Source organism: Miscanthus floridulus, chromosome 11 (genome assembly GCF_019320115.1).
Source record: "Miscanthus floridulus cultivar M001 chromosome 11, ASM1932011v1, whole genome shotgun sequence".
Classification (NCBI taxonomy): domain Eukaryota; kingdom Viridiplantae; phylum Streptophyta; class Magnoliopsida; order Poales; family Poaceae; genus Miscanthus; species Miscanthus floridulus.
The window spans coordinates 45,900,043-45,926,027 of NC_089590.1; the positions used below are offsets into that span (position 1 = coordinate 45,900,043).

The following is a 25,985-nucleotide window of genomic DNA, read 5'->3' on the forward strand; positions in this document are numbered from 1 at the left end:
ACTAACTAAAGAGCCACACTAACCATAATAACAAGCTCTTAAAGACTAACTACACTAAAAAGCTTGGCAACTAGTCTGCAAGAAATATAAGGGAGTGAGTAGGGTGATTGTACCGTCGTGTCAAGGAATGAACCAATCACAATATGAAGTCAATCCGATCACCGGGAGAATTCCAATCACACAATGAACACAAGATTTTTCTCCTGAGGTTCACATGCTTACCGACACGCTAGTCTCCATTGTGTCGACCAACACTTGGTGGTTCGGCGGCTAATAGGTGTTGTACGAACCTAATCCAACAAATGGACGCCACAAGAACCTACCCACAAGTGAGGTAACTCAATGACATGAGCAATCCACTAGAGTTACCAACTCATTGCGGCAACCACCAAGAGTAACAAGAACTCTATAGCCACAATAATCCCCAAGTGCCACTAGATGCAACAATTAAGCAAATGCACTAGGAATCACTTCCAATCTCACTGTGATGATGAATCAATAATGGAGATGAGTGGAAGGTGTTTGCTTAGGCTCACAAGGATGTAAAGTATGTCAAAGTGCCAAGAGAGAGCCCAAGGCCGGCCAAAATCCTTTTATAGACCCCCAAATGAAATAGAGCCATTATGCTCAAAGGGGTGTCTCTGCGCATCGACCGGACGCACCGATCGTATTGATCGGACATAGCAAACCTAGTGTCTGGTCGCTAGATCACCGCCATGTGTCCCCACTTCAAACGTGTGCCGCTCGATTTCAATGGTCAAGTGACTCAGCACAATGGCTAAATGTTGACTGGATGCTGCTAGGCGAGATCAGACGCGGTCGCCCAGTGGCCGCTCACGTGCTCCCACGCTTCCTTCACACCACGATCGGATGCACCGCTTGCCAACTCGATGCTATGCCACCTCGGAGTTAGGTCGACTCCAGTAAGTATCTAGAGTCGGTTTTCTTGGATCAAACACGTCAAGTCAATGGTGACCGGACGCACCCCAGCGTCCGCTCTGTTCTTCCTCGCGTGAGTGCTTGCGTTAGTGTACGTCACACCCCGACCGGACGTAGACCCTGCGCATCCGGTCATGTCTCCTCTGCTGAGTCCAGTCGAGACTTGGCCTCCTCGACCATGCCTCAACACTGACCAGATGCGCCCTAGGTGAGTTCGGTCACCCCGACGCCAGAGTTCGATCAAGGACTTTCTTCTCCTTTTCTTTTTCTAAGTCCTAAACCTCTACACCCTTGCTTCCAAGTTGCTAACCACTAAATGTATAACTTGTGTGCTCGTGTGTTAGCATTTTCTAAGCATTTTCAAGGGTTAAATGTTAGCACACTAGGTCCCTAATGTATATGCAAGAATCATGTCATCTAGTGGCACTCAATAAACCGCTTAGCCAAAGAATTCCCCTCTTCATAGTACGACTATCGATCCTAAACACACTCACCCTCTATGGTGTCTTGAGTGCCAAAACAAAAAACCTAATTTATACCTTTGCCTTGATCAACCTTGTTTTTGTTTTTCTCTTTCTTCTTTTCCAAGTTAGAGCTCTTGATCTTCAAGTTTGGTCTTCACCATCACCATGACCATCATCTAGCTCCACCACTTGGCATGGGACTATCCTTTCTTGTCTACACACTTAGCACAAGGATTAGTCCCTAGGTTTCATCAATTATCCAAAACCAAACTAGGGCTTTCAATCTCTCCCTTTTTAGTAATTGATGACAACCTTTTCACAAAGATATTCAATAATTTTTTTTTGGATTCATGTTGCTTTCCCAAGCATTTACCATGTGTAAAGGATATGGACAAGTTTCATAAACCCAAATTGGTAGCATTAGCTCCCCCTACATATGTGCTAGGAGTTTGGATTTGAAAGCTTGCACATATGCATAGATAAGAAGTGTGGGGAAGTAATGTCTACCAAATGATGCTGAGGTGTAAAGAATGGACCTTTGAAGCGTGATACCAATCAGAGTTGCCATTTGAACAAAATCCTTAGAACCACGGTTAGTTAGATAGCACTTGCAAAACACAAACACTAGATACCTCATGAGATCAACATTATAAAAAAGGCTCTAGTACCACTTGTAAAACATGCAAGGCACATCTAACTATCATCCTATGCATACTATTATTTTATTTCATCAAACAATCCTACAACTAGCATACACCACACAAGCATGGATATGGAATTTAGAAACTTGTGCTATGCAAACAAACATATGCAATGCATATTCAAATGCAACATACAAGTTTATGAGCTTGCTTCCCCTACTTGTGTGCTTTAAATTTTAATTGATCCCCTTACAATATCATTTCATTTGTTTGCTCCCCCTGCTCCCCTTATCTTACTATCTTTGTGAATTACTTTTCCCCCTTTGGCATCAAATTACCACAAAAGGTGAGCTCAAATTTTAGATAGATTGGGGTAAAACCATGTTAAGTGAGGATCATTGTCCCATCTTTGGTTCAATCTAGATCACTTGCAAAAGATATTTAACTTGGTTTGATACAAGGGCAAGCTTCTTCACACCTCATTTCAAGAGTTATCTTGACCATGCTGAGTTAAACACTCATAGCTCATTTTCTAGATTAAACACTAGGTTCACAAGCCCATAAACATGTCATATGCTACCACTAGATCATCTCAAGCATATAAGCAATAGTGGTACCATACAAGCATCAAATTCATTTGATTTTTGTGAATGAGCCTAAGACATGTGAGGAATGACTAGATGCACTAAACAAGTCCTTATCAATAGATGAATGACATGTCAATCAATTTTACCTTGCTTTGCTCGAAGGAGAGGCATGTCATATAATGGGGGTGCATCAACACATATTTGAGAAGTCAAGTATGTTCAATTCATTCCTTAGCTTGCAAAACCTCTTCTCATCAAGTGGCTTGGTGACAATATCGGCAAGTTAATCTTTGGTGCCCACACTCTCAATGCAAATGTCCCTTTTTGTTGATGATATCTTATGAAGTGATGGTGGACATCTATGTGCTTTGTTCTTGAATATTGACTAGGTTGTTGCTGAGCTTCACGGCGCTCTCATTATCACATAATAATGGCACTTGTTTGAATTTGATTCCAAAGTCACTCAAAGTAGCCTTCATCCAAAGTAATTGAGCACAACAACTACTAGCCGAATTGTACTCCGCTTCGGTGGTTGAAAGTGCTACACTATTTTGCTTCTTTGATGACCAAGACACAAATGATCTTCCTAATAATTGACATGTGCCCGATGTGCTCTTTCTCTCAACTTTGCATCTCACATAATCGGAGTCCGAACATCCAATCAACTCAAATCTTGCTCCTTTGGGATACCACAATCCAACATTTTGTGTATGCTTTAAGTACCTTAATATTCTCTTAGTTGCCTTTAAATGACTTTCTCTTGGTGAGGTTTAAAATCTAGCACATATGCACACACTAAACATCACATCCGGCCTTGATGCGGTCACATAGAGTAGGCTTCCAATCATAGACCGATACATCTTTTGATCCACCATGTTACCACTAGCATCACTATCCAAGCTTCCATTTGTCCCTATTGGTGTACTAATAGCTTTGCTCTCATCCATGCCAAACTTCTTGAGCATGTCTTTGATATACTTGCCTTGACTCACAAATGTGCCATTCTTCATTGGCTTGATTTGAAGACCAAGGAAGTAACTAAGCTCTCCAATCATAGATATCTTAAACTCATTTGCCATCATCTTTCCAAATTCCTCATAAAAATCTTGATTAGTTGATCCAAATATGATATCATCAACATAGATTTGCAACACAAACAAGTCCTTGCCGATCTTCTTGGTGAAAAGAGTGGTATCAACCTTGACCATAATGAATCCCTTAGAGAGTAGGAAATCCCTCAATCTCTCATACCATGCTCTTGGTGCTTGTTTCAATCCATACAAAGCCTTTCTCAACTTGTAGACATGGTTGGGTTTCTTCTCATTTTCAAAACTGGGAGGTTGCTCAACATAAACTAGCTCAGATGTATCGATTGAGAAATGCATTTTTCACATCCATTTGGTATAACTTGATGTTGTGGGCATAAGCATAGGCTAACAAGATCCTTATTGCTTCCAATCTTGCAATCAGGGCATATGGTTCTCCAAAGTCAAGACCTTCAACATGAGTGTAACCTTGAGCTACTAATCTTGTTTTATTCCTTACAACAATCCCATCTTGATCTTGCTTGTTCCAAAAAACCCATTTGGTTCCAATCACATTATGATCCTTAGGCCTCTCAACTAACTCCCATACTTGATTTCTTGTGAAGTTGTTTAGCTCTTCATGCATAGCATTGACCCAATCAACTTCCAACAAAGCTTAATCTATCTTCTTTGGTTTAATGGATGACACAAATGAGAAATGTTTATAAAAATGATGTCAATCTTGATCTTGTTTGTACACCTCTTGAGATATCACCAATTATAGAATCCAAAGGATGATCTCTTGCAATATTGATTGGTTGAAGCATTTGAACTTGATTGCTCGTTTGGTTGAGATGATGAACTAGCCACTTGTTGTTGATCTTGCACTTGGGCACCACTTGTGCTAGCTTGATTTTGATTATGAGAACCACTAGCTTGCACATTTGAGTTAGAGAGCACTTGATCTTTGTCATCTTCAACTTCAATCACTTTTCTAGGTCTTATGTCACCAATATCCATCTTCTTCATTATATTAGCCAATTGAGGGCCTCTCACATCATCTAGATTTTCATCTTCCTCTTGAGAACTATTGGTTTTATCAAATTCCACATCATGAACCTCCTCAAGAGTACCACTAGCCAAATTCCAAACTCTATAGGCCTTGCTAGTAGTGGAATAACCAAGCAAGAAACCTTCATTACATTTCTTGTCAAACTTGCTCAATCTAGTGCCCTTCTTCAAGATATAGCATTTGCAACAAAAAACCTGAAAGTATGCAATATTAGGCTTTCTATCATTTAAGATCTCATAAGGTGTCTTCTCCAACATTGGATGGCAATAGAGGCGGTTGCTATAGTAGCAAGCCGTGTTGATTGCTTTAGCCCAAAAAGAATGACTAACATTGTAATCACTCAACATTGATCTTACCATGTCAATTAAAGTTCTATTCTTCCTCTCAACAAGACTATTTGATTGTGGAGTGTACTTGGCCGAGAATTGATGCCTATTCTAAATTCATCACAAAGCTTATCAATTCTTGTATTCTTGAATTCACTTTCATTGTCACTTCTCACTTTCTTGATTGTGGTTTCAAACTCATTGTGAACTCTCTTGATGAAAGACTTGAATGTAGCAAATACATCACTCTAGTCAACAAGAAAGATTACCAAAGTATATCTAGTGAAATCATCCACAATCACAAAGTTATATTTGTTGCCACCAATGCTAGTATATGTTGTTGGCCCAAACAAATTCATGTGCAATAACTCAAATGCCTTAGATGTGCTCATGATGCTCTTCTTAGGATGAGTGTTTCTAACTTGCTTTCTGGCTTGACATGCACTACATAGCTTGTCTTTCTCAAATGTGACATCCTTCAAGCCTCTAATTTGATTATGCTTAACCAACTTGTTCAATTGTTTCATTCCAACATGACCAAGCCTTCCATACTATAACCAACCCATGCTAGATTTGGTGAACAAACATGTTGACAATTGGATTTCACTAGCATTGAAATCAACCAAGTATAGATTCTCATATCTAAATCCTTTGACGATCAAGTTGAGCCATCTACACTTATAATCTCTACATCATCCACACCAAATATGCACTTGAAACCAAGGTCACACAATTAAGCTACCAACAATAGGTTGAAGTTCAAGCTCTCTACTAGTAGCACATTGGAAATACTCAAGTCAGTAGATATTGCAATCTTATGAAGCCCTTTTTACCTTGCCTTTTCTATTATCACCAAATGTTATATTATCAACCCCATTGCTATTATTTGTGTTGATCAAATTGAACATTCTTGAATCACTGGTCACGTGTTGTGTGCACCCACTATCAAGCACCCAATGCCTTCCTCCGGCTTTATAATTGACCTACAAAAGAAGATCAATTCTTTTTAGGTACCCAAACTTGCTTGGGTCCTTGAAGGTTAGTCACTAAGCTCTTTGGTACCCAAATGGCCTTCTTCTTTGAGCCTACAATTGGTGCACCAATGAACTTAGCCTTCACACCATTGAAACCCTTGGTAAGCAAATAACAAGAAGGTGATTTCTTGTTCTTGCAATTATGCTCTTTGTGACCAACTTGCTTGCAATTATAGCAATACTGGCCATTGTTCTTTACAAAACTAGTTTTGTGAGAAGCAAAGGTGGCCTTGCCCTTCTAGGGTGTAAGGAAAATGGACCCTAGGCCCATTTACTTTGGATTTTGGTGTTTGATGACCAACATAACCAAATTGGACTAATGAATTTGCAAGTGTTTGTTTTGTAGTTCAATAGGGTTCAAGATGTGACTTGGACAAAGGCGACGTGATGATCCAATGATCAACATCTCAAGCAAGACCTTAGGAGTACAAGAGAAGACCCAAGATATCAAGCAAAGTCTAAGCATGAAGATAGGAACCAAGCCACATATAAGATCGTGAAGAAACGAGCTCATAGAAGCGAGTGGACGCTGGATCAGACGCTGGACGAAAAGCAACTAGACGCTCCAATCAGAGGCTCAACAACAACAGCAACGATTGGACGCTGGACCAGACGCTGGTGGAAAACCAACCAGATGTAGGACAACAGCATCCGATTGAGTACAGAGAGGTTCTAGAGCAGCAAACTTGCGACCAGACATGTCCGATGGCAAGTGACCGGACACAGGAAGTGTCCGATCAGTTGTTCACAGCTCCAATGGTCAGGACGACTAGACACATCCGATTAGGACGACTCCAGCGTCCGATCAGTAGCAGAAAAGTAGGATTTCATCCCCAACGACTACTTTCTCAGTGGGGCCTATAAATAGACCCCCAACCGGCCATTTGATGTGTGTGGAGCTGAGAAAATATACCAAGGGTGTTGATATACCATTTTAGTGATCTCCACTTGCATAGTGCTTAGTGTTTTATTAGGTGATTAGCGTAGGTGCTTTGTGAAGTGCTTAGGTTGATTAGACCACCGCTTATGTGCTTGCTCTAGGTTTAGGCCTAGTGTTTAGTGAGGTTTGCATACCTCTTACCATTTGGTGCTTGCGCGCACCAATGTTGTACATCGGAGGGGCTTGTAGTCTTACAAGATCACACCAACCGTGTTTGTGATGTGGCCGCCACTGTGTACAGGAGGGAACAAGACCCGTGGCATTTTGGCCAGAAGCTTGATAGTGAAGACGGAGGGGAGCATCTGGGAGAGGCTTGCCGGAAGGCACGTTAGAGACCCACTTGCGCGTGGGGAAGGCCTAAGGCTATCCACGAAGTTACCCAACCGGGAGCTTGGCCCTTGCGAGGGATTCCTTGCGAGGGGCTCCAACAATGACTAGGGGGAAGCTTGCGCGCTTCTCGATACCTCGGTAAAAATACCAGAGTCATCGATGGGAGTTTGCATATCTCTACCTTGCTCTTTAGCTTCCGCATTTACATTGATTGCATTACTCCTTTTGCGGTAGAGATAGCAACACATTAGCAAAATCATAGTTGCACATTTAGATAGTTTTGTCTTTTGCATAGGTTTTGCTAAGGTTAGAAAAAGAGGCCATAGTTTAGAGTTAGAATTTTAAGTTGCCTAATTCACCCCCCTCTTAGGCGTCATGATTCCTTTCAATTGGTATCAGAGCCGGTTGGCTCAATTTGGACCTTTGGCTTAACCGCCGTTGAGTCGACGCTATTTAGAGTGGTTGGGATGGATACCTCTTGGCCTCCACACTTTGACGGCACTAACTTCCCCTATTATAGAGCTAGAATGGCTTGCTACCTTGAGGCGGTTGACTTGGAAGTTTGGAGAGTCACTCGTGACGGGATGAAACCCATTAAGAATCCTGATAAACTCACGAAGAGTGATGAAAAAGAAATTCATTTCAATGCTAGAGCAAAAAATTGCTTGTTTGAATCTTTTAGCTTGGATGTGTTTAACCAAGTATTCACCTTAAATACGGCAAATGAAATATGGTTAAAACTCTAAGAGCTCCATGACGGAACAAGTAATGTCCGTGAGCAAAAACATTGTCTAGCTAAACAAAATTATGATTCCTTCAAAATGAATGATGATGAGTTTGTTCATGATATATATTCTTGTTTGAATCTAATTATCAATGAGCTCCACTCTATAGGATTAACAAAGCTAGATGATGCGGACATCGTGAGGAAGATCATCTCCATGCTACAACAAAAAAAATATACAAGCATCATCACCATCCTTCACAACATGGAGGACTTGAACACCATGACCCCAGCCATAGTCATTGGCAAGATAGTGGCATTTGAAATGTCATGGAAGATGGGTCAAGAAGAAGCCTCTTCATCAAGCAAAGGCAAAGCTCTTGCATGTGGCAAGAAGAAGATGAAGAGAAAGCAAGTTGAGACAAGTTCAAGCTCAAGCTCCTCAAGTGAAGAAGAAGAAGAAGATGTAGATGATGATGATGATAAATCTTCCTCCTCCACCTCCGACCTGGATGAAGAATCAATCAAACTAATCAACAAGGTGGAGAAGATGATCCAAAAGCTCAATGTCAAGGGTGTGCCCATCCAAATCCAAGATCTCATTTTTACCAATCAAAGAAATAAGCAAAGAAAGAGAGGATGCTATGGATGCGACGAGTTGGGGCACTTTGTTGAAGTTTGTCCAAACAAGCCCACACCCAAGACAAAGAAGAAGGCATGCAAGAACCAAGCCCTCACATCAATAAGATCATGGGATGATTCTTCAAGTGAAGAAGAACATCATCACAAGAGGCGAGGGCGCAAGCACTCATCATCAAGCTCTTCTCGTATGTGCCTTATGGCACGAGGTAACGAAAGCTCATCCTCTAGTGAGAGTGATAGTGATGATGAAATGCCTTCTTATAAAGAAATTGTACAACAAAATCTTAATTATGCTAAAGTTTGCACTAGTCAACAAAAGAAGCTCGGAAAAATAAAAGAAAAGCTAGATAGTTCACAAGAAGTATACAAAACTTTGCTTGAACAATATGAGAATTTTTCTAATCTTAATATTCAACTATCTACTAAAATTGAGCAACTTGAGGCTAGTGCAACAACAAATGCACGCACAATCAATGATGAGCAACTTGTAAAGAAAAATGAAAAATTAAAAGAAAAGTTAGCTAGCTCACAAGATGCTTATAAAAGTTTGCTTGCTAAAATGGAAACCATGTACAAACATTGTGATGAGCTAACTAATAAAGTTGCTAATCTTGAAGCCATTAGTGCAACCCCCACCAAGACATCTAAAAAGAAAAGTTCTATCTTTAATATGTCTAAAAAGGATGCCTCTACTTCTTGTTATGATTTATGTTTAGACTCATCTTTGTGCAACCAAGTTTGTGTTGAGAAAGTTGTTGTAGATACATACACATAAGAGGTTGCAAAGGAGAATGAGCAACTCAAGAAAGAAGTAGCTCGCCTCACAAAGGACTTGACTCAAGTGAAAGGCAAGGCAAAGCAAGCCCAACTTCATCAAGATAACACCTTCAAGGGAGTGAAGAAGCTTGATAAAGGACAAACCGTGGTTTGCTACGTATGTCACAAGGAAGGTCACAAGTCCTATGAGTGCAAGGTAAAGAATGGGGGAGGAGCAAAGAAGAAAGAGAAAAAGCAAACAAGCAAGCTCTCCAACACATACACCAACAAGGTGGACAAGAAGGCCTCCACACCTTATCTCTTGAAAAAGAAGAAAAATGACAAGGTGGTGGCCATCAAGGTGAACAAGCAAGCCAACAATGGGGTCAAATGCTTTTGGGTGCCAAAGGAAATCATTTCCAATATGAAGAGCACCAAGAAGGTTTGGATCCCGAAAGGGAAGTGAGAAGTCTAATGGACTTTGGAGAATTTGGAGACTTGGCAAAGTATGGATGCATTTCATAGGGTGCATTATGATGGACAAAATCATTGCCAAGTGGGTTAGTGAGTACTATGGACTCAAATTCCCCTTCCCATGTTAGGTAACTAGATTCAATTTCCCTCAAATGGTATTAGATTTAATTTTTCCTACAATTGGTATCTTTTAGCATCTAGTTACTCTTCATGCCTAGGTTTGCATTTACATTCTTATATCTTTTGTCATGCATACACTAGGTATTTCATATGGTAGGCTTGCTCGGTCTCATTCTTATTCCTTGGAGCAATCCTACATAGTTTAAAATTGTTTAGGAGCATGGCACATAGCTTGTCTTACAATTGTTTATCTAATATGTGCCAAAGTCCAAATTATAGATAATCTCTCCCAGATATCACCTTCAAAAATGACTCTCACATTCATATGATGTCATCTTTCAAGTGGTATTTTTTTATTCTAAAATCAATGTGCATGTTTCCTACAAGTATTCCATACTTATGTGCATAAAGTTAGGGGGAGGTTACTCTACAAGTTGGATGCTTTGAGATTAACACTTTTTCAAGCTTATCATGTGTGTAGTAGTCTTATTGCAAGGAAAATGGAGTCCTCGGAGTTAAGCATCATACTTCAAATATCCACCACGGATTGCAAGTGGTAGAAAATCAAATTGGTTTCCGCATGTGGTATTTCTAAACCAATATCATCATACTGATATTTATATGCTTTCTCCATACTTTATATAGATTAAATTCCCTTGAGCAAAATTTTTCCAATTATGCATATGCTTTGCCTTCTATCATATGCATGCATATATTTAGGGGGAGCTTAGTCTATATAATGTGAGAGTCAAATTTTGTGAATCTATTTCACTATACACATAAAGGATCACAAAGTTTGACCCTCCCTTGTGCTACTAATGTCTTCCTTTTTGGTGTTTGATTCTAAAGGGGAGAATTTAGAGACCCAAAAGCAAGCATTAATTTGTAATAATGGTCCGAGAAAGGGAGGATAATGGATTATGGATTAGCCTATGTAATAGGAAGAATTTGTAGGAAGCAAGGCTTAAATCCATAATACCACATAGGGACATTTGTAAGGGCAAGATAAGTTTTATGTAGTCTTACAAGTAGTATCTTTTAGCATAATATATCCTTGCCCCTTGCATTGCATCCTAGCAAGTAGGTAGTTTCTAAATTTCAAAATTTTATTATCTGCTTGCTTTGGTCATGTTGTCACCAATCACCAAAAAGGGAGAGATTATAAGGAAAATGGACCCTAGGCCCATTTACTTTGGATTTTGGTGTTTGATGACCAACACAATCAAATTGGACTAATGAATTTATAAGTGTTTGTTTTGTAGTTCAATAGGGTGCAAGATGTGACTTGGACAAAGACGACGTGATAATCCGATGATCAACATCTCAAGCAAGACCTTAGGAGCACAAGAGAAGACCCAAGATATCAAGCAAAGTCCAAGCATGAAGATAGGAACCAAGCCGCACGCAAGATCCCGAAGAAACGAGCTCACAGAAGCGAGCGGACGCTGGACCGGACGCTAGACGAAAAGCGACCGGACGCTCCGATCAGAGGCTCAGCAACAGCAGCAGCGACCGGACATTGGACCAGACGTTGGACCGGATGCTGGCGGCAAATCAACCGGACACAGGACAACAGCGTTCGATCGAGTACAGAGAGGTTCCAGAGTGACGAACTTGCGACCGGACGCGTCCGGTGGCAAGTGACCGGACGCTGGCAGCGTCCGATCAATTGTTCGTGGCTCCAACGGTCATGACGACCAGACGTGTCCGATTAGGACAACTCCAGCGTCCAGTCAGTAGCAGAAAAGCGGGATTTTATCCCCAACGAATACTTTCTCAGTGGGGCCTATAAATAGACCCCTAACATGCCATTTGACGTGTATGGAGTTGAGAAAATATACCAAGGGTGTTGGTACACCATTTTAGTGATCTCCACTTGCATAGTGCTTAGTGTTTTATTAGGTGATTAGCGTAGGTGCTTTGCGAAGTGCTTAGGTTGATTAGACCACCGCTTATGCACTTGCTCTAGGTTTAGGCCTAGTATTTAGTGAGGTTTGCATACCTCTTACCACTCGGTGCTTGCGCGCACCATTATTATAAATCGGAGGGGCTTGTAGTCTTGAGAGATCACACCAACCGTATTTGTGATGTGGCCGCCACCGTGTACCGGAGGGAACAAGACCCGTGGCGTTTCGGCCGGAAGCTTGATAGTGAAGACGGAGGGGAGCATCCGGGAGAGGCTTACTGGAAGGCACGTCGGAGACCCACTTGCGCGTGGGGAAGGCCCGAGGCTATCCACGAAGTTACCCGACCAGGAGCTTGGCCCTTGCGAGAGATTCCTTGCGAGGGGCTCCAACGAGGACTAGGGGGAAGCTTACGCGCTTCTCGATATCTCGGTAAAAATACTGGAGTCATTGACGGGAGTTTGCATATCTCTACCTTGCTTTTTAGCTTCTACATTTACATTGATTGCATTACTCCTTTTGCGGTAGAGATAGCAACACATTAGTAAAACCGTAGTTTCACATTTAGATAGTTTTGTCTTTTGCATAGGTTTTGCTAAGGTTAGTGTTTTTGCACAATTATCCCTATTTTTCAGAAATAATACAATCTGTGAGAAAAAACAAAACTAATACATCTATCTCCCATGTATTGCCCCTCTATAATGGCCGCCAATTGCCACCTGTTAAAACAAGCAGAACAATAGAAAACATTAAAACAGAACTTTGATGATTAATAATAGAGTAAGCATTTTGGTCCCAAATTGTGTCAGGTATGGTCATTAAAAATGTCGTACCATAGAAATCTCAACTACGGCACGTTGAAATGAAGATTGCATGTATCCTGAAAAGCTAACACCAACTTTGGGACTACGAGACATTGATAATGCATAATTCCTTCTAAGTTGTAGGTCCTACAAGGACCATGGTATTTTTGCTGTTTATTTAAGTATTCCAAAATTTTATTTTTTAAACTTTCTTTTAGCGTTTTTTATTTCGTCTAGAGTCTTTTTATTTGATTTTGATATAAACAAAAACACAAACATAATTTAGTTTATCATGTCCTACAAGGACCAAGGTATTTTTGATGTTTTCTGTATTTCAAAATTTTATTACTTTAAACGTTCTTTTTGAGTTTTTGATTCTCGATAGTGTTTAAAGATTAAAGATTATTATTTGTAGAAATGAGAAAAAACTAAAATTTGGAGGACGCTTTAGGGAATTTGCTTAAAACTTGTAACTGAAAAATCCAAAGTGGTGTCTAGGCCATTTTAGTTTTGGTAATTTGTTTTTCATTAGCCTGCAAATTATTATTTTATAAAATAGGTATGTGTATATCTGGAAAAGTTATGATTACAGCACTCGGATGAATTTTGGAATGGTTTCTGGAAAGTTGTATTTGCTGCCGATACATGACAGATGTTTCTTTAAAAAAAAGAATATGCAAAAAAGCGCATCTTTAAAAACTGAAACCACGTCGCGGTCTTTGCAAAAGAGCCCTCCACGTCATCTATTGCTTGATATCTGTCGGATCTCCCGATAGAGAACCGCAAACCATCGGATCGGCTCATGGAGACATTTCTGTCTAGATCCTTTGAGAAAATTTCAATCGCAAATCTTTCCAATACAGTACTTTTCCAATTTGTTTCCAGTCCTTCTCTTCCCCGTGCCCCCGAGGCTCCTGCCGCCGGCCGCCGCCCTCCGAACGCATACCACCACCCAGTCCACGCCATCGGCGTCGCCCCGATCCGAGGAGGCCATTAGCTCCTTCTCTTCCTCGAGGCCCCTGCCTGTGCGCCTAACAGGCTGCCTTCCTCTTCCTCGACGCGGACGCGCCGGACGGCGTCTCGGACCTGTCCCTTGGCCAGTTGGCCTCCGCCTCCACATCTCCGCTGGCGCCTCCCGCTTCCCCTACAGCCACCTGCGCTTGCTCTCCTTGGCCCTCCGCGTCCCGTGCATCGCTAAGGAGCTCCCCTGATCTCCAACCAATCCCCACCGCCGCCGGCGCGAGTGGCGCCAGCGCAAACCACGCCGGGCCATTCCCAGGTCGTCGCCAAGGACCTCACGTCCTCTCCTACCCACCAGTGCGCACTCCAAATCCCGCACCAGCCTGCTACCACTGGATGCAGACCATCTGTTAGTCATCTTAGATCAAGTTGAAACGAGACGAGTCAACAATCCAGACCCAATCCTGTGATGATCTGGCAACTAAGCAACTCATGAGAATGCAGTGGGTGGAGATTCGTGTGACCCTCCTGTGGCCTCCCGTGCGCGTCCGCCCACCGGCAGGAGCAGCAGCGTCCTCGCCAACGTGTGCACGCCGCTGCCCCACGCCGCCGTGGGGTTGTGGAACGGGTCGCCTGGGGACAGCCCCCGGTCCCGCAGCAGCCGATCCTCCGAGAGGAACGCGAACGGGTCCCGCCGCCGCCGTCGCACACGGAGGCCGCGGCGCCGTCGTTGCCGTCGTAGTGGTGTCGGTGGTAAGCGTGCCCGTTGGCGGCGTGGGTGGGCGCGATGGAGAGCAAGGTCGTGGAGAGGGAGGTCGGGCTAAAGCTTGCAAAGGCCATGGACGACGAGGCGGTCACCGGAGACGGCGGCAGCGGCGAGGGGAGTGGAAGCCAGCAATGGACGGCCGGGAGTGGAAGTGTGCGCCGCGCCGGCCTCTCGGGATCACAGTTCTCAGAAGTCAGGCCACACGGCGTTCGGGAAGAAGATAAAAAGGCAAGGGCATATTCGTCATTTCGTGTGTTTATATATTAAAATCAAATATAATAATGAGTTTAGTGTCTTGTAGCATATTAGTCTAGATTTTGGATGTCTTTTGGCAAAGACAATTTTTTTTAGTGGTATATGACTAAAGCCACATTTTAATAGTGTCCTGTGGCAAATTTTGCCAATTAAGAATGCAATAGATACTCCGTATTATTAACATTGCTCATATAAGTATTGCTTCTAAAAATCAGTTCAATCTTATCCGCTGTATATATAAATGATAAGAATCATAGTAGTGCTCAGTTTGTGCTAATTCTATAGGATATATGCTTGATTACAAATTTATAACATGATTGCAGGCAAAGCTACTGATCGTTCAATTGGAGTTCCTCAACAAGGAAGGAAAGCAACCTGAGCTATGAGCATTGTCAAAGATTTTCCTCAGTACGCTTGTGCAACAGAAAAGGTAGGTCTGGATAAAGGTTGTTTCAGCAATAGCCAATAGATATGGCTTTTCATTTTTTTAGCAGTTGGAAAAATGTAGGTCTGGATAAAAGGTAGGTCTGGATACTTGCATATTGGTCATGATTTCCCAGTTCTAAAATTACTAATTTACTGAAGATTGGCCTGTCCCATGATGATATGAAATAGTTGTGAGATAGCTGTAGGCTTAATTTCAGAACGAGTATTTGATTGTCATACACCTAAAGTAATACCTATTATGGTCACATATGAGCAATTTAGTATACAGTACAACTGCTTTCTTGCTTACACAACCAATCTTTGAGATAATGCACAACTAACCCAAATTGCCCGATAGTAAGATACAAAAATGTAATGACAATTGGAAAAATGTGTCTGGCAAAATTAGTTCTATAAGACACTTTTAGTTTTAGTTTCCTATTCATCGTTTTAAGGGTAAAATTTCGTATTAACACAGGTGCGCTGTCTGTTGCAGCTACGAGATACCCCTGGCTTAATTTGAAAACAGCAAACATTTGATTATAGTGTAGCTGAAGCAATATCATGGTGACATATTGGCATTTGAAACACAAAGTTATATTTATCTGCCAGAGACAATCCTTACTTGACAGTATAATTACATTCTTTCTTATACATCCTAATCAAACTTATAGTTTGTAAAAGTTGTTATTTGAATTTACAATACAAATTTGTGTGTTTCTTCTATTTTGATACCCAGCCTTCATACATATTTTTTGTTTCACCTTCAGGTCAAATGGCTTGACAAACAAGAGGTAATATACCTCCTTTGGTTCCTTCAGAAGACTTTATGGGGCAACAAAGAGTTTAGAATGAAGCCACTTCCATTTTAAGAAACAGATAGATCTGCTGACCGATTATCGACCACCAGGGGTATTCTCAATTAAGTTTTGCAGTCTCTCTCTTTGGACTCTACCACCGAAAATAAAAGGTTGCTGATATACAGACAAATTGGTGTTAACTTCACAGTTACATGTTCTCCTAAAATCTTGACATAATAACGTATGGTATTCTGTGTCCAGGTATTCGAATTCAGAGTTTTAAGAAAGAGCAGATTGCAATGAACATTTTGCCTCCTTATTAAATGGCAAACTGAGGCCACCCCATGTTCCTATCCCATTTGAGGAAGCCAGTAGCAATCCAACAATTTCTGGAAGCAGCGACTGCGATGCTCACTTTCTTTTGCCATTCCTATAGGTTAATCAATTAATGCTAAACATGGATATACACCACATTTAGCCAAAACTGCATATTTTTTCTGTCAATGTTTCTTCATTATGCAAACAATACACACCGCACTAAAGTATTTCTGGCAATGTACCCAATAGGTTTCACTGCTACCATTATTACATATTAACTGACAAATGTACTAATGGATCATCTATTGACTGTTAAGTAGTGCTTCCCCTCCTGCCATCCTTTGATGTCACACAGACAATTTCTTTGTCTTTAGCTATGTTCCATGTATCAGGTATAAAGACAAATAAAATTCATAAAGTTGTTGACCTTTAAAAATTGACAAGAATTTAATTTCCTTCCGTATATATATTTTCGTATTCAATAAACTGATGGTATTTGATAATTAATGTATGCAGGGTACTCTAAAGTCACATCTACGTAGGAAAATTACGTACACAAGGAAGATTAGTATTGACAGAGCCAAGCTTGGTTACACTCTCATTAAACAAAGCGTGGCAACACCTTCACTACCTGCAATGTCTTAAAAAATATCCAGCACCTAACCACGGTTAGCTCTAATGCTCCACAAAAAACATTCTCATATAGCAAGCTTCCTGAATAGCGTGGTCGACAAAGCTTTTCATTCGCAGGTAAATAGGCGTCAAATTGATGTTAATCAAGCTCTGATGATACCTGCTGAAAGTTAAATTTTTTTCCACATTATGCAATGACATCAGCTATACAAATAGAAGAGATTCGGAAGACTTCAAACGATGATCAAGAGGTGATTCAGATAAACTCCTTTTTTTTTCCCTTTATGCCACAAGCAACGAATTTCAAAATATAATAACCATAATTAAAACACATGACAGATTTGAAGAGAACTAAGACATCTCACGCACAAATGAAAGGAAAATAACAAAAGTACTCAAAATTAGTGTTTTATTAGTACCCTCAAGTCTTCAAGGCGCTATGGCAGCCATCTCTTTTTCTATTTTTTTCTCCTTTACAGTTGCTAGGAGTATTAGTGTATTACAACATCAACAATCATTTTGCAAATACCCCTACATAGATAGCATGACGTAAGCTATTACAACAATTTATGATTGCTCTACAAATTCTCAATTTTTGTACCATTCAGCTTTAGTGTAATTTCGACTATGACAGAACTTTATATATGCGTGCGACCATATATCTTATGTATAATAACATCCAGAATTATGACTATTCATATCTAGCTGGAGGGCCATTTGGCGCGGCAACGCCGCACAGTGTTCTAGTTATTTTTAGAATGCTGGAACGCCGACCGTGGTGATCGAACCCACGACCACGTGGTTAAAAGCCACGCGCTCACTGTCAAAGGACCTCTGTCAAAAATAAATTAAACAGCAAAGGGATATAGGCTAATGAACGGATGAAACAAATGCTATCCCTCTGCTGAATGAATATGGAACCACGCCTTCCTCTCAGTCAACAAATTAATGCATACTTATTACCATATGGCCATGAAAGGATTGCTGAACCAAATCTAACTATATTCAAGCAGTTTTTCATGATCATAGTTTTTATGATTCAAACCGAAAAATGTTATGCCTAGTTATTCCCATATAGCCATAAAGGATTGGTATTCAGAAAGAATACGTTGGTACAAAAATTTGTGGTTTGAAAATATATATTTATGAAGGAAAACTGGTTAGCAAACAAGAAGAGCATAGATTAAAGCACATGGAACTCTAATTTGTGGGTTGAGAAACACAAGCAAATAGTCATTGTTGGGGACTGTTGGTTGTTCATAACAAACTAATTTGCTTTGTATATTTATCAGCGGTTGAAACTTAAAACAGAGGATAAACAGGTGAATTCCCCACGTGTCAATGTGGGAAATTTTAGAGGCCTTGAATTCTGTGCATGTTGCTCCGGAAAATTTGAGAGGCAACTCAAAGAAGAACGTCAAAACACTAATGATGTAGTAGATTTTTTATTGTGGACCATGCAGTACTTTAACAATGCTTGACGTATGTTCATTGGAATAATATGGTCTACATTGTAGTTTCAGACTTCCAAGGTTGTTATTACGTAGTATAGATGGGTAAGAATTGCATTGTCTATTGACGTTTGGTGCAAAAAGGCGAAACCACATTTGTGGTTCGATAAATAGAATTTTGTGGTTTAGAAATTAGAAAAATTATAAAACATTCTAATTAATGTCAGAATGTGTTTTAAAAACTTGGCAACAAAAATGAGATGCAACCAACAGTAATGCAACAAACATTAAATGGCGAATACATTCACGCTGCTTTTATCTCTTGACTTTGTTATGGAAAATTTTCAAAACATATCTAGGAATTGATAAGGATGTTTTTGCATCTTTTTAGATTTTTGAATTTTTTCTCATCTTCGGAGAGGTAAATCTATTTTTTTTTTCATTTAGATATACTTTCGTGAGCTCTATTAATTATATCAGGAGTGGCAGTTTGTGGCGTAGCTCTGTTTGGTACTTTGGTTACTTCATTTTAGTTTATTTACACCGTGCAGATCAGCATTAATAATTGTGTTCGTGAGCATAACTGAACCAGCATTATCAAACTGGGATCATCCATATCCGACTACATCGCAGATCCATGGACAGTTGGGATGATATGATGTCGACGAAGCAATCGAGTATCCGCGTGGAGAAACGGTCGTCGTCTTTGTTATTATAAGGATGGTGGTGTAGTGGCAAATTAATTAAAATTAACGGGATCATTATATTGTATCTAGCAGGTGCGTGATTAACTATCACACATCACAGGCTAATTAATAGACAAACTACTCCCTCTACCTTAGAAAGAAAGTTGTTATGGGATGCGTGTAGATCAAACTTTCTCAACTTTTGCCTTGTTCGCTTGGACTTATTTGGGTGATAAGACATGACTGAAAGTACTGATGGCTGATTTGGTGTGAGAGAAAAATTCTGTTCGTTGGCTGAAAAAGTACGGCTTATAAGCTAAACAAGCCCAAACGAACAGGGTAGGTTTCGTGCAACATTTATGGCCATGTTCGCTTGTCTTATAATCTGTATTTTTCAGCTTGTCTTTTCAGCGGAACAATGTTTTTTTCTCACAACAAATCAACCGGAACAATGTTTTAACTTATTTTTTCAGCGAAGCGAACGGGGCCTATATCTCCAAATAAATTTATATGAAAGTATATTCAACGATCTATCTAATGATACTAATTATATGTTATAAATATTAATATTTTTTTATATATAATTGACTAAAGTAAAAAAAGTTGACTTTTCGGGACGCGAGAATGACTTCGACGGAGGGAGTAATAAACAAGATGCACTTTAGTGGCAGGCAGGCACGTCGATCGTGCGGATGTACGGCGTATGTGCCTCTTAGCTTGCGCAACCGTAGTTTGGTGACTTGGTGTATTGTATGATTGTCGATCGAGGTGCACTACATATATAGCTATTGTAGATTGGTAGGGTCCTGTATGTTAATACCTGTCTAAGCAAAAGGCGAACGAGTAGAGCAATACATAACACAAGTAACAAACACACAAATTTGTTGTAGAATTTATTGGTTACCGGATTGCAGACGACATAGCGTTTTGATCCATCAACCCCTCGGTACCAGCATAGTATGAGGCCGTTGCAGCAATCTGAGACAGCTACATTGTCCAAGGTGAAGGGCAAGAACTCTAAGGAGGGGTATTGTTTGTTGACGCTGGTGAAGTGTCGATGGCCATTCTCACTGTCGTAGTAGAAGTCGGCCAGAGTCTAGGGCAGCACGTTTATGGATGTTGGGGTCGAGGTGTTTCCAGGTTCGACAGACACATTTGCAGTAGAACAAGGAGCAGGCGGGGAGGTAGCAGAGGATCTCGACAATGACATCCTCCGTGAGGCTGGGCAGTGCGTTCTTCTTGTTGGCGGACTCCTCCATTTCATCAGTGTGCAGTAGGATGAGAGCTTGCTCAGTAATGAGATCACTGAAAAGGAAAACAAAAAAGACGCATCAGTGAAGTCCACAGCTCATACCAAAGTATAACTTTAACAACCATTAATAATTTTTATGGTACGACCTCATCTAAATTTATAGTAGGACCGCACAGATATACATAACTCAAACTAGAGTAGCAGTTAATGGAGGCCGGCTCCCACGATGACTTTGGCGGGAACACCAGCTCCACCTTGTTCAGGTCGAGGCCGGATCGGAGCTGGGCAGCGGCCAGGGCCATGGCGGCCTCATGACGGATGCCATGGGTAACCACCGCCGTGACCTGCGTGGGCAAGGCACGGAGGCTCTCCTCGAGGTTCGCTCCCACGGGCGACACCGGGCTGACGGCGGCGAGTGATGCGTCTTGTAGCACGTCGAGTTCAAGGCGGCACTCCTCCGTGCGGATCGCCGTGTCGCGAACCAAGGCGCGCTACTTCCCCTCTAGTTCATGCGCGGTGTCTAGCTCGCCCTGGACGTCACCCAACTACTCCTGAACGACGGCCAACTGCTGCTGAATGGTGGCCTACTGCTCCTGGATGCCTGAAAGGAGGAGCAACAAAGGCCGTCACACACTCAAGCCCAACGTCACGCGGAACGCATCAACAAGAAGACACCAACGCTTACTAGCGACCTGTGCCTGGGCTTCAGCGGCTGCCGCCTCGGCCGCGGCTGTTTCCTGGTCGACTGCGGCGAGTGTCGTCTCCATGGCGGAAAAGCACTACCGTAGCCACTCTGACTTCCGCCCCTCGGTCCTCTCCTCGGCCGACTTGACCCTCGGGCGCTTCCCGTTCGCCATGGACCAATCTTGAGGGTGGAGCGGAGGGATGGGAGCTATAAATCATGGTTATGTTCCCTTGTTCGTTCTGCTTCCGCTTTTATAGAAGGATTTACAAAGAAGCGGTTATCTACGAGTACAATGATCCCTCATCTACACCGTTCTTATCAATATGCGTTCATACGGTGTACGTCGGCGTATCAACTTTGAGATCCCATGTACACATGCGCCCGTCCTTTTTTTGCGCCCGTCCCTTTGGCCTGCCAGATATTGCGTGTCATTAAGTTATAATGCTTGGGAATCTAAACCGCATCATATGGAATGCTGACTCAGTGTGTGAGTAATGAATGTCCCAACTTCCAACACTGTCTCACCACTTTCCTCGGGAACCGGCGTCTTCCATGATGCGGAGGCATAGATCACGTGGATCTTAACTGCTCCTCTCCGCTTCGCCATCTTCAAGGGTGCCCTATTTAAGTTGGGGCTGGATGCACTTCTGGGCAATCCACACACTCCTTCCTCCTTAGATATAGATAAATACAGACAAAGCTCTTGAGGCAACCATCTATATTTTATTCATTGTCATGGCGCTTGTTCTTCAACTTCTCCGGTGGCAGCACCGGTGATGGGACAAGGCCTTCAAGATTGGCTTTCTTCCGCGTTTGGGATGCATCAATGGCTGATTGTCCTTGGTGCTAGTGGAAGTTTTGCGAATATATAGGGAGGATCACCACCTTTGGTATGTCCGGGGGTGCTGATTACACTTTGTAATCGTCCATCTCATGGTATTCCCCTGGTGGGCTTCATCGGGCTGCCGTGGTGCCGAGGTGTTGCCATGGAAGATAGCTTCCTCGGTGGCCCTCAGCGACTACGCATTGCCTCGGGGTATTTGGAGATCGGCACACCGAGGTATACTCGATGGAGCTACCGGTGCCGCGTGTATCAAAGTTCGACGGCTTGGGACACCGGGGTGATCCTCTCTTCTGTTTTCGTGGAGGACTCAGACACGTGGGCAGGTCTCCTCATGCTCATACCTCACTTTCTTAGCTGCATTTGTCGCTACTTCTTCGGGAGCGTATTGAGCAAGCTCATTGAACTTATGGGTGTATTCCACCACTATCATTCTTCCTTGGACCAAGTTATGGAACTCTGTAGTAGCCCAATTTGTTCAGCCTACAAAGCCTAAAGCCTTCTCAAAAAAGGTAAGGTTCTTGTCGGGTATCGATATTAGGGATACCCAAAGCAAGGAAGTTAGCGTCCATGCTGACTTCCCTGGATGGCTCGAGACGTAATAAAAGGTCTCGCCCGACCCCAAGGACGCGGTTTCCATCTCGCCCGACCCCAAGGATGCGGTTTCCATCTCGCCCGACCTCGAGCTCCATCTCACTTGATCTCGAGGATGCGGGCTCCATCTCGCCCGACCTCAAGGCCGTGGGCTCTATCTCGCCCGACCCCAAGAACGCGGTTTCCATCTCGCCCGACCTCGGGCTCCATCTCGCCTGACCTCGAGGACACGGGCTCCGTCTCGCCCGACCTCAAGGTCGCGGGCTCTGTCTCGCCCGACCTCGAGGACGCGGGTTCCGTCTCATCCGACGGGGACCCATACCACCGCCAACCACTCTAGGTCCAAGCATATGGACCTAGGTCAAAATTCTTACGCCAGGGAAGAGGCTGGCATGCCTCGATGTAACAGGCTATACCTGGGGATTCACATCAAGAATAGTGTCGGACGTGTCGGTGCTGCTCTGCCTAATCCTCGTACGGATGCTGACAAGCGCGTTAGTTCACTACGACGTCCGTTGGGACAGAGTGGAACGTCATGACCGGCAGATGACGCCTGCGCATGGCACCAGTGATGAACAGGGCCACGATATGGAGCCATCCCTGTTGACATCTACAGGATTGGCGGGACCCGCATGAAAGAGAAGAAGGACCCGACAACCCTAGAAGCCTTCTTCTCTCTCTCGTTCTTCTCCTAGTTTCTCTTGCAGCTTTGTGCCTAGTGCCTACCGGCCCACTTATCATATTGTGCTGGAGTTATAATAAAATGGAAACGTATCTTGTGTTGCAGATCACAAAGGATAGTTTTCCTGCCATCATGAAGCTACCCAATCTTCAACAGTTGACACTGGTGGGGTGTATTGGAATTGATGATGATGCTCTTGGTAGTCTTGACAAAGAATGCAGTAAATCACTACAGGTGAGGTGCTCATGGTAATTTGCCATTTTTATTGACTTGCTTGTTACTAGCAATCACACATCAGCTTCGTTTCAAACACTATAGTGGTATTATTTCTCTTGATCTTACACTGTTAGGTTCTGAACTCTGCAGATGCCTTGTCTGAACTAGTCACTGGTACTAAAATATGTATTTTTGATAATTAAAAAAAATAGTGTTCATAGAGCTCTGCTTATTACTGAACTCACATGCTTGCACCATTGCAGGTGCTTGATATGTCTCAGTGTCAGAATATCACTGACGTGGGAGTTTCATCCATGCTGAAGTCGGTACCCAATCTATTGGAACTGGATCTTTCATACTGCTGTCCTGTAAGTAGCTAATCATCTACTCGTATTATTGTATCACCTGGGCGTAACTTGAGCCCTCACAGCTTAATTTACATTCTTCATGTATCAGGTTACTCCTTCTATGGTGAGAAGCTTACAAAAGATTCCTAAACTGCGGACCCTGAAGCTGGAAGGCTGCAAATTCATGACTGATGGACTAAAAGCTATTGGAACCTCTTGTGTTTCTTTAAGGGAGTTAAGCTTGAGCAAGTGCTCTGGAGTGACGGATACATAACTCAATGTTTTGAATCTGCTATTTTTCTTTCTATTGCATATAGGGAGCAACAGATGATAAGAGTGCAACATTGAGTTATCTTTTACTTTTTGTTTGTTTGGTATCATATGCATTTTCATTATGTTGTTTGTTATCTTTTACCCTAACAAGAAAAAAAAGATGCGGCGCCTTTCCCTACACAAACATGTTAGAAAAATTACTGTGCTGCAGTTGTTCTTAAGTTCATCCAAACCTGTTCTCAGATTCGCAGCTGTTCGCACACTTAACAAGGTTGGTCTGCTGCTCTGCTCATTTCTTTACACTAACTGTTTTTGTCGCAGAACTATAATAATTAATAACACAGCAATATTAGTTTCATCCTGTTCTCAATACTTATTTTGGTTTGTGATGGAGTTTGTATTTTCCATGAATGGCACCTGTTCAGTCATGTTACATATGCTTTGTGCTTGAACAACTATTTCATTGAATTCTTGGCTCTATGTTTGTTTATACATTATGATCCATAACAGCTGATCCTTGGGTAGGACAAAGACATGCCATCTGGTTACTGGACTGAATTCCATTTGTTTGATGCAAGATCAGACATTTCAGATATGACATCTTTTATCTAACATGTTTTGAATGAAAACAGTGGAAGACATGATAGAAGCAAGAAATCCTTTGTCTCATCCTATATCTCTGTAATATTCTGTTTGTCACTAAATAAGATAGAACCATTACATTTATAAAAAGAAATTTGCATGTGATGGATGACTTTTCTGTTCTTAGTCTGACAAAAGTAAATCACATGATAGTATTGCCCTTATTGCAAGTTACCTGTCAATGTCTATTTACATAAGAAATGTTCCTCAAGTAATACAAATAGTTCTGGCACCAGCTGAACTTAAGGCACTATAAGCTCATTAGTTGTTTTGGAATGTTGTTTAATATCTAGTAAAGTGATTTGATTACCTATGTTTCTTATTCCTCGATGTCAGTGTACAATAGGACTGCTGCCTCTACATTACTGTTGCATTTATTTTGGTTATGCTGGTTTGATTTATTGAGGCCTTTTGTCTCAGGCTTCTTACAGTTTTTTTTACTCATGTCATACTTGGGCCTTGGGGTACTCTCCCATGGCTCAGGTGTCTACTGATCAGAGGGGAAGATTGATGATGACAACTGAAAGACTGAATCAGTCCACTGACAGAATTAAAGAGAGCCGAAGAACTATGTTGGAGACAGAAGAACTTGGTGTCTCAATTCTTCAGGACCTTCACCAACAACGACAGTCACTACTACATGCTCATACTACTGTATGTACCTATCTCAGCAGCACTTCCTATTATATAGATTTACTTTCTGGTCGTTTTCTGATTTTACTAGTAGAAATGCTACAATGATTGTTGCTAACAAAACCTATATAACAGCACTACTAATTTAGTTCATTGACTGCGCTCTATCTTGGCTTTATTCATAGCAAGCTCAGCTTGGATTTTGTTTTGTGCAGAACTTTTTTATGAAAATTAAATGTTAGTTATCTTTTTTCTATGGTTCACTGTTGAAATCTTAGTGATTTGTGTAGTATTGGTGTTGAGCGTGTGCTTTTTTTTCCTTTATGTTTTTTGTTCCTTATTTTTTTTTGCTGGTTTTATGTATTGTCGGTGGACCATTTTCTCCTTAATATAATGATGTGCATCTTTCCTGGGTGTTTTAGAAAGTTGTACAAATATTCTGTTAGGTGTGCTGGGCACCACCAAGAGGAGATCTGGGTTGACAAGAGGAGATCTGGGCTTCCTGAACCTGACGAGGATGACGGTGGAATGAAAGAGCTTGTCGGGACCTTTTTTCTTCCTTCTCTGTTCAGTCTGCCTGGGTGTGTCTTGTTCTCTCTTGTGTTACTTGCATCGAGCGAAGATTTGGTTTTCACATTACTTTTCATATATCTATGTGCAATCTCATAGTTTAAATGAACAGCAAGCACAATAATTTGCACCGTGTATTGTCATGGAATATTTGTTATAATCTGGTATAAATAA

The 25,985-nt window shown here is 41.8% G+C and overlaps 1 protein-coding gene across 6 annotated transcripts; it reads left to right on the forward strand.

Moving 5' to 3' along the window:
• The first annotated feature begins 13,708 nt into the window (after positions 1-13,708).
• On the forward strand, positions 13,709-25,215 carry LOC136493200 (F-box/LRR-repeat protein 3-like). 6 transcript variants are annotated; one of them, XR_010768318.1, is made up of 10 exons: positions 13,709-14,735; positions 15,086-15,192; positions 15,959-16,158; positions 16,250-16,424; positions 16,823-16,974; positions 17,057-17,190; positions 23,236-23,364; positions 23,610-23,714; positions 23,803-24,237; positions 25,092-25,215. XR_010768318.1 is itself a non-coding variant. In XM_066489261.1 (10 exons), the coding sequence occupies exons 8-10, from the start codon at positions 23,263-23,265 to the stop codon at positions 23,965-23,967; spliced, it is 372 nt and encodes a 123-aa protein (XP_066345358.1). In that variant the 5' UTR covers positions 13,709-14,735; positions 15,086-15,192; positions 15,959-16,158; positions 16,250-16,424; positions 16,823-16,974; positions 17,057-17,190; positions 18,942-19,169; positions 23,236-23,262; the 3' UTR covers positions 23,968-25,085. The 6 variants fall into 5 exon arrangements, 3 of the variants coding, with proteins under 3 accessions (XP_066345358.1, XP_066345356.1, XP_066345357.1); XM_066489261.1 differs by lacking the exon at positions 25,092-25,215 and adding an exon at positions 18,942-19,169 and having other exon boundaries at positions 23,803-25,085; XR_010768316.1 differs by lacking the exon at positions 25,092-25,215 and having other exon boundaries at positions 23,803-25,085.
• Positions 25,216-25,985: the final 770 nt, after the last annotated feature.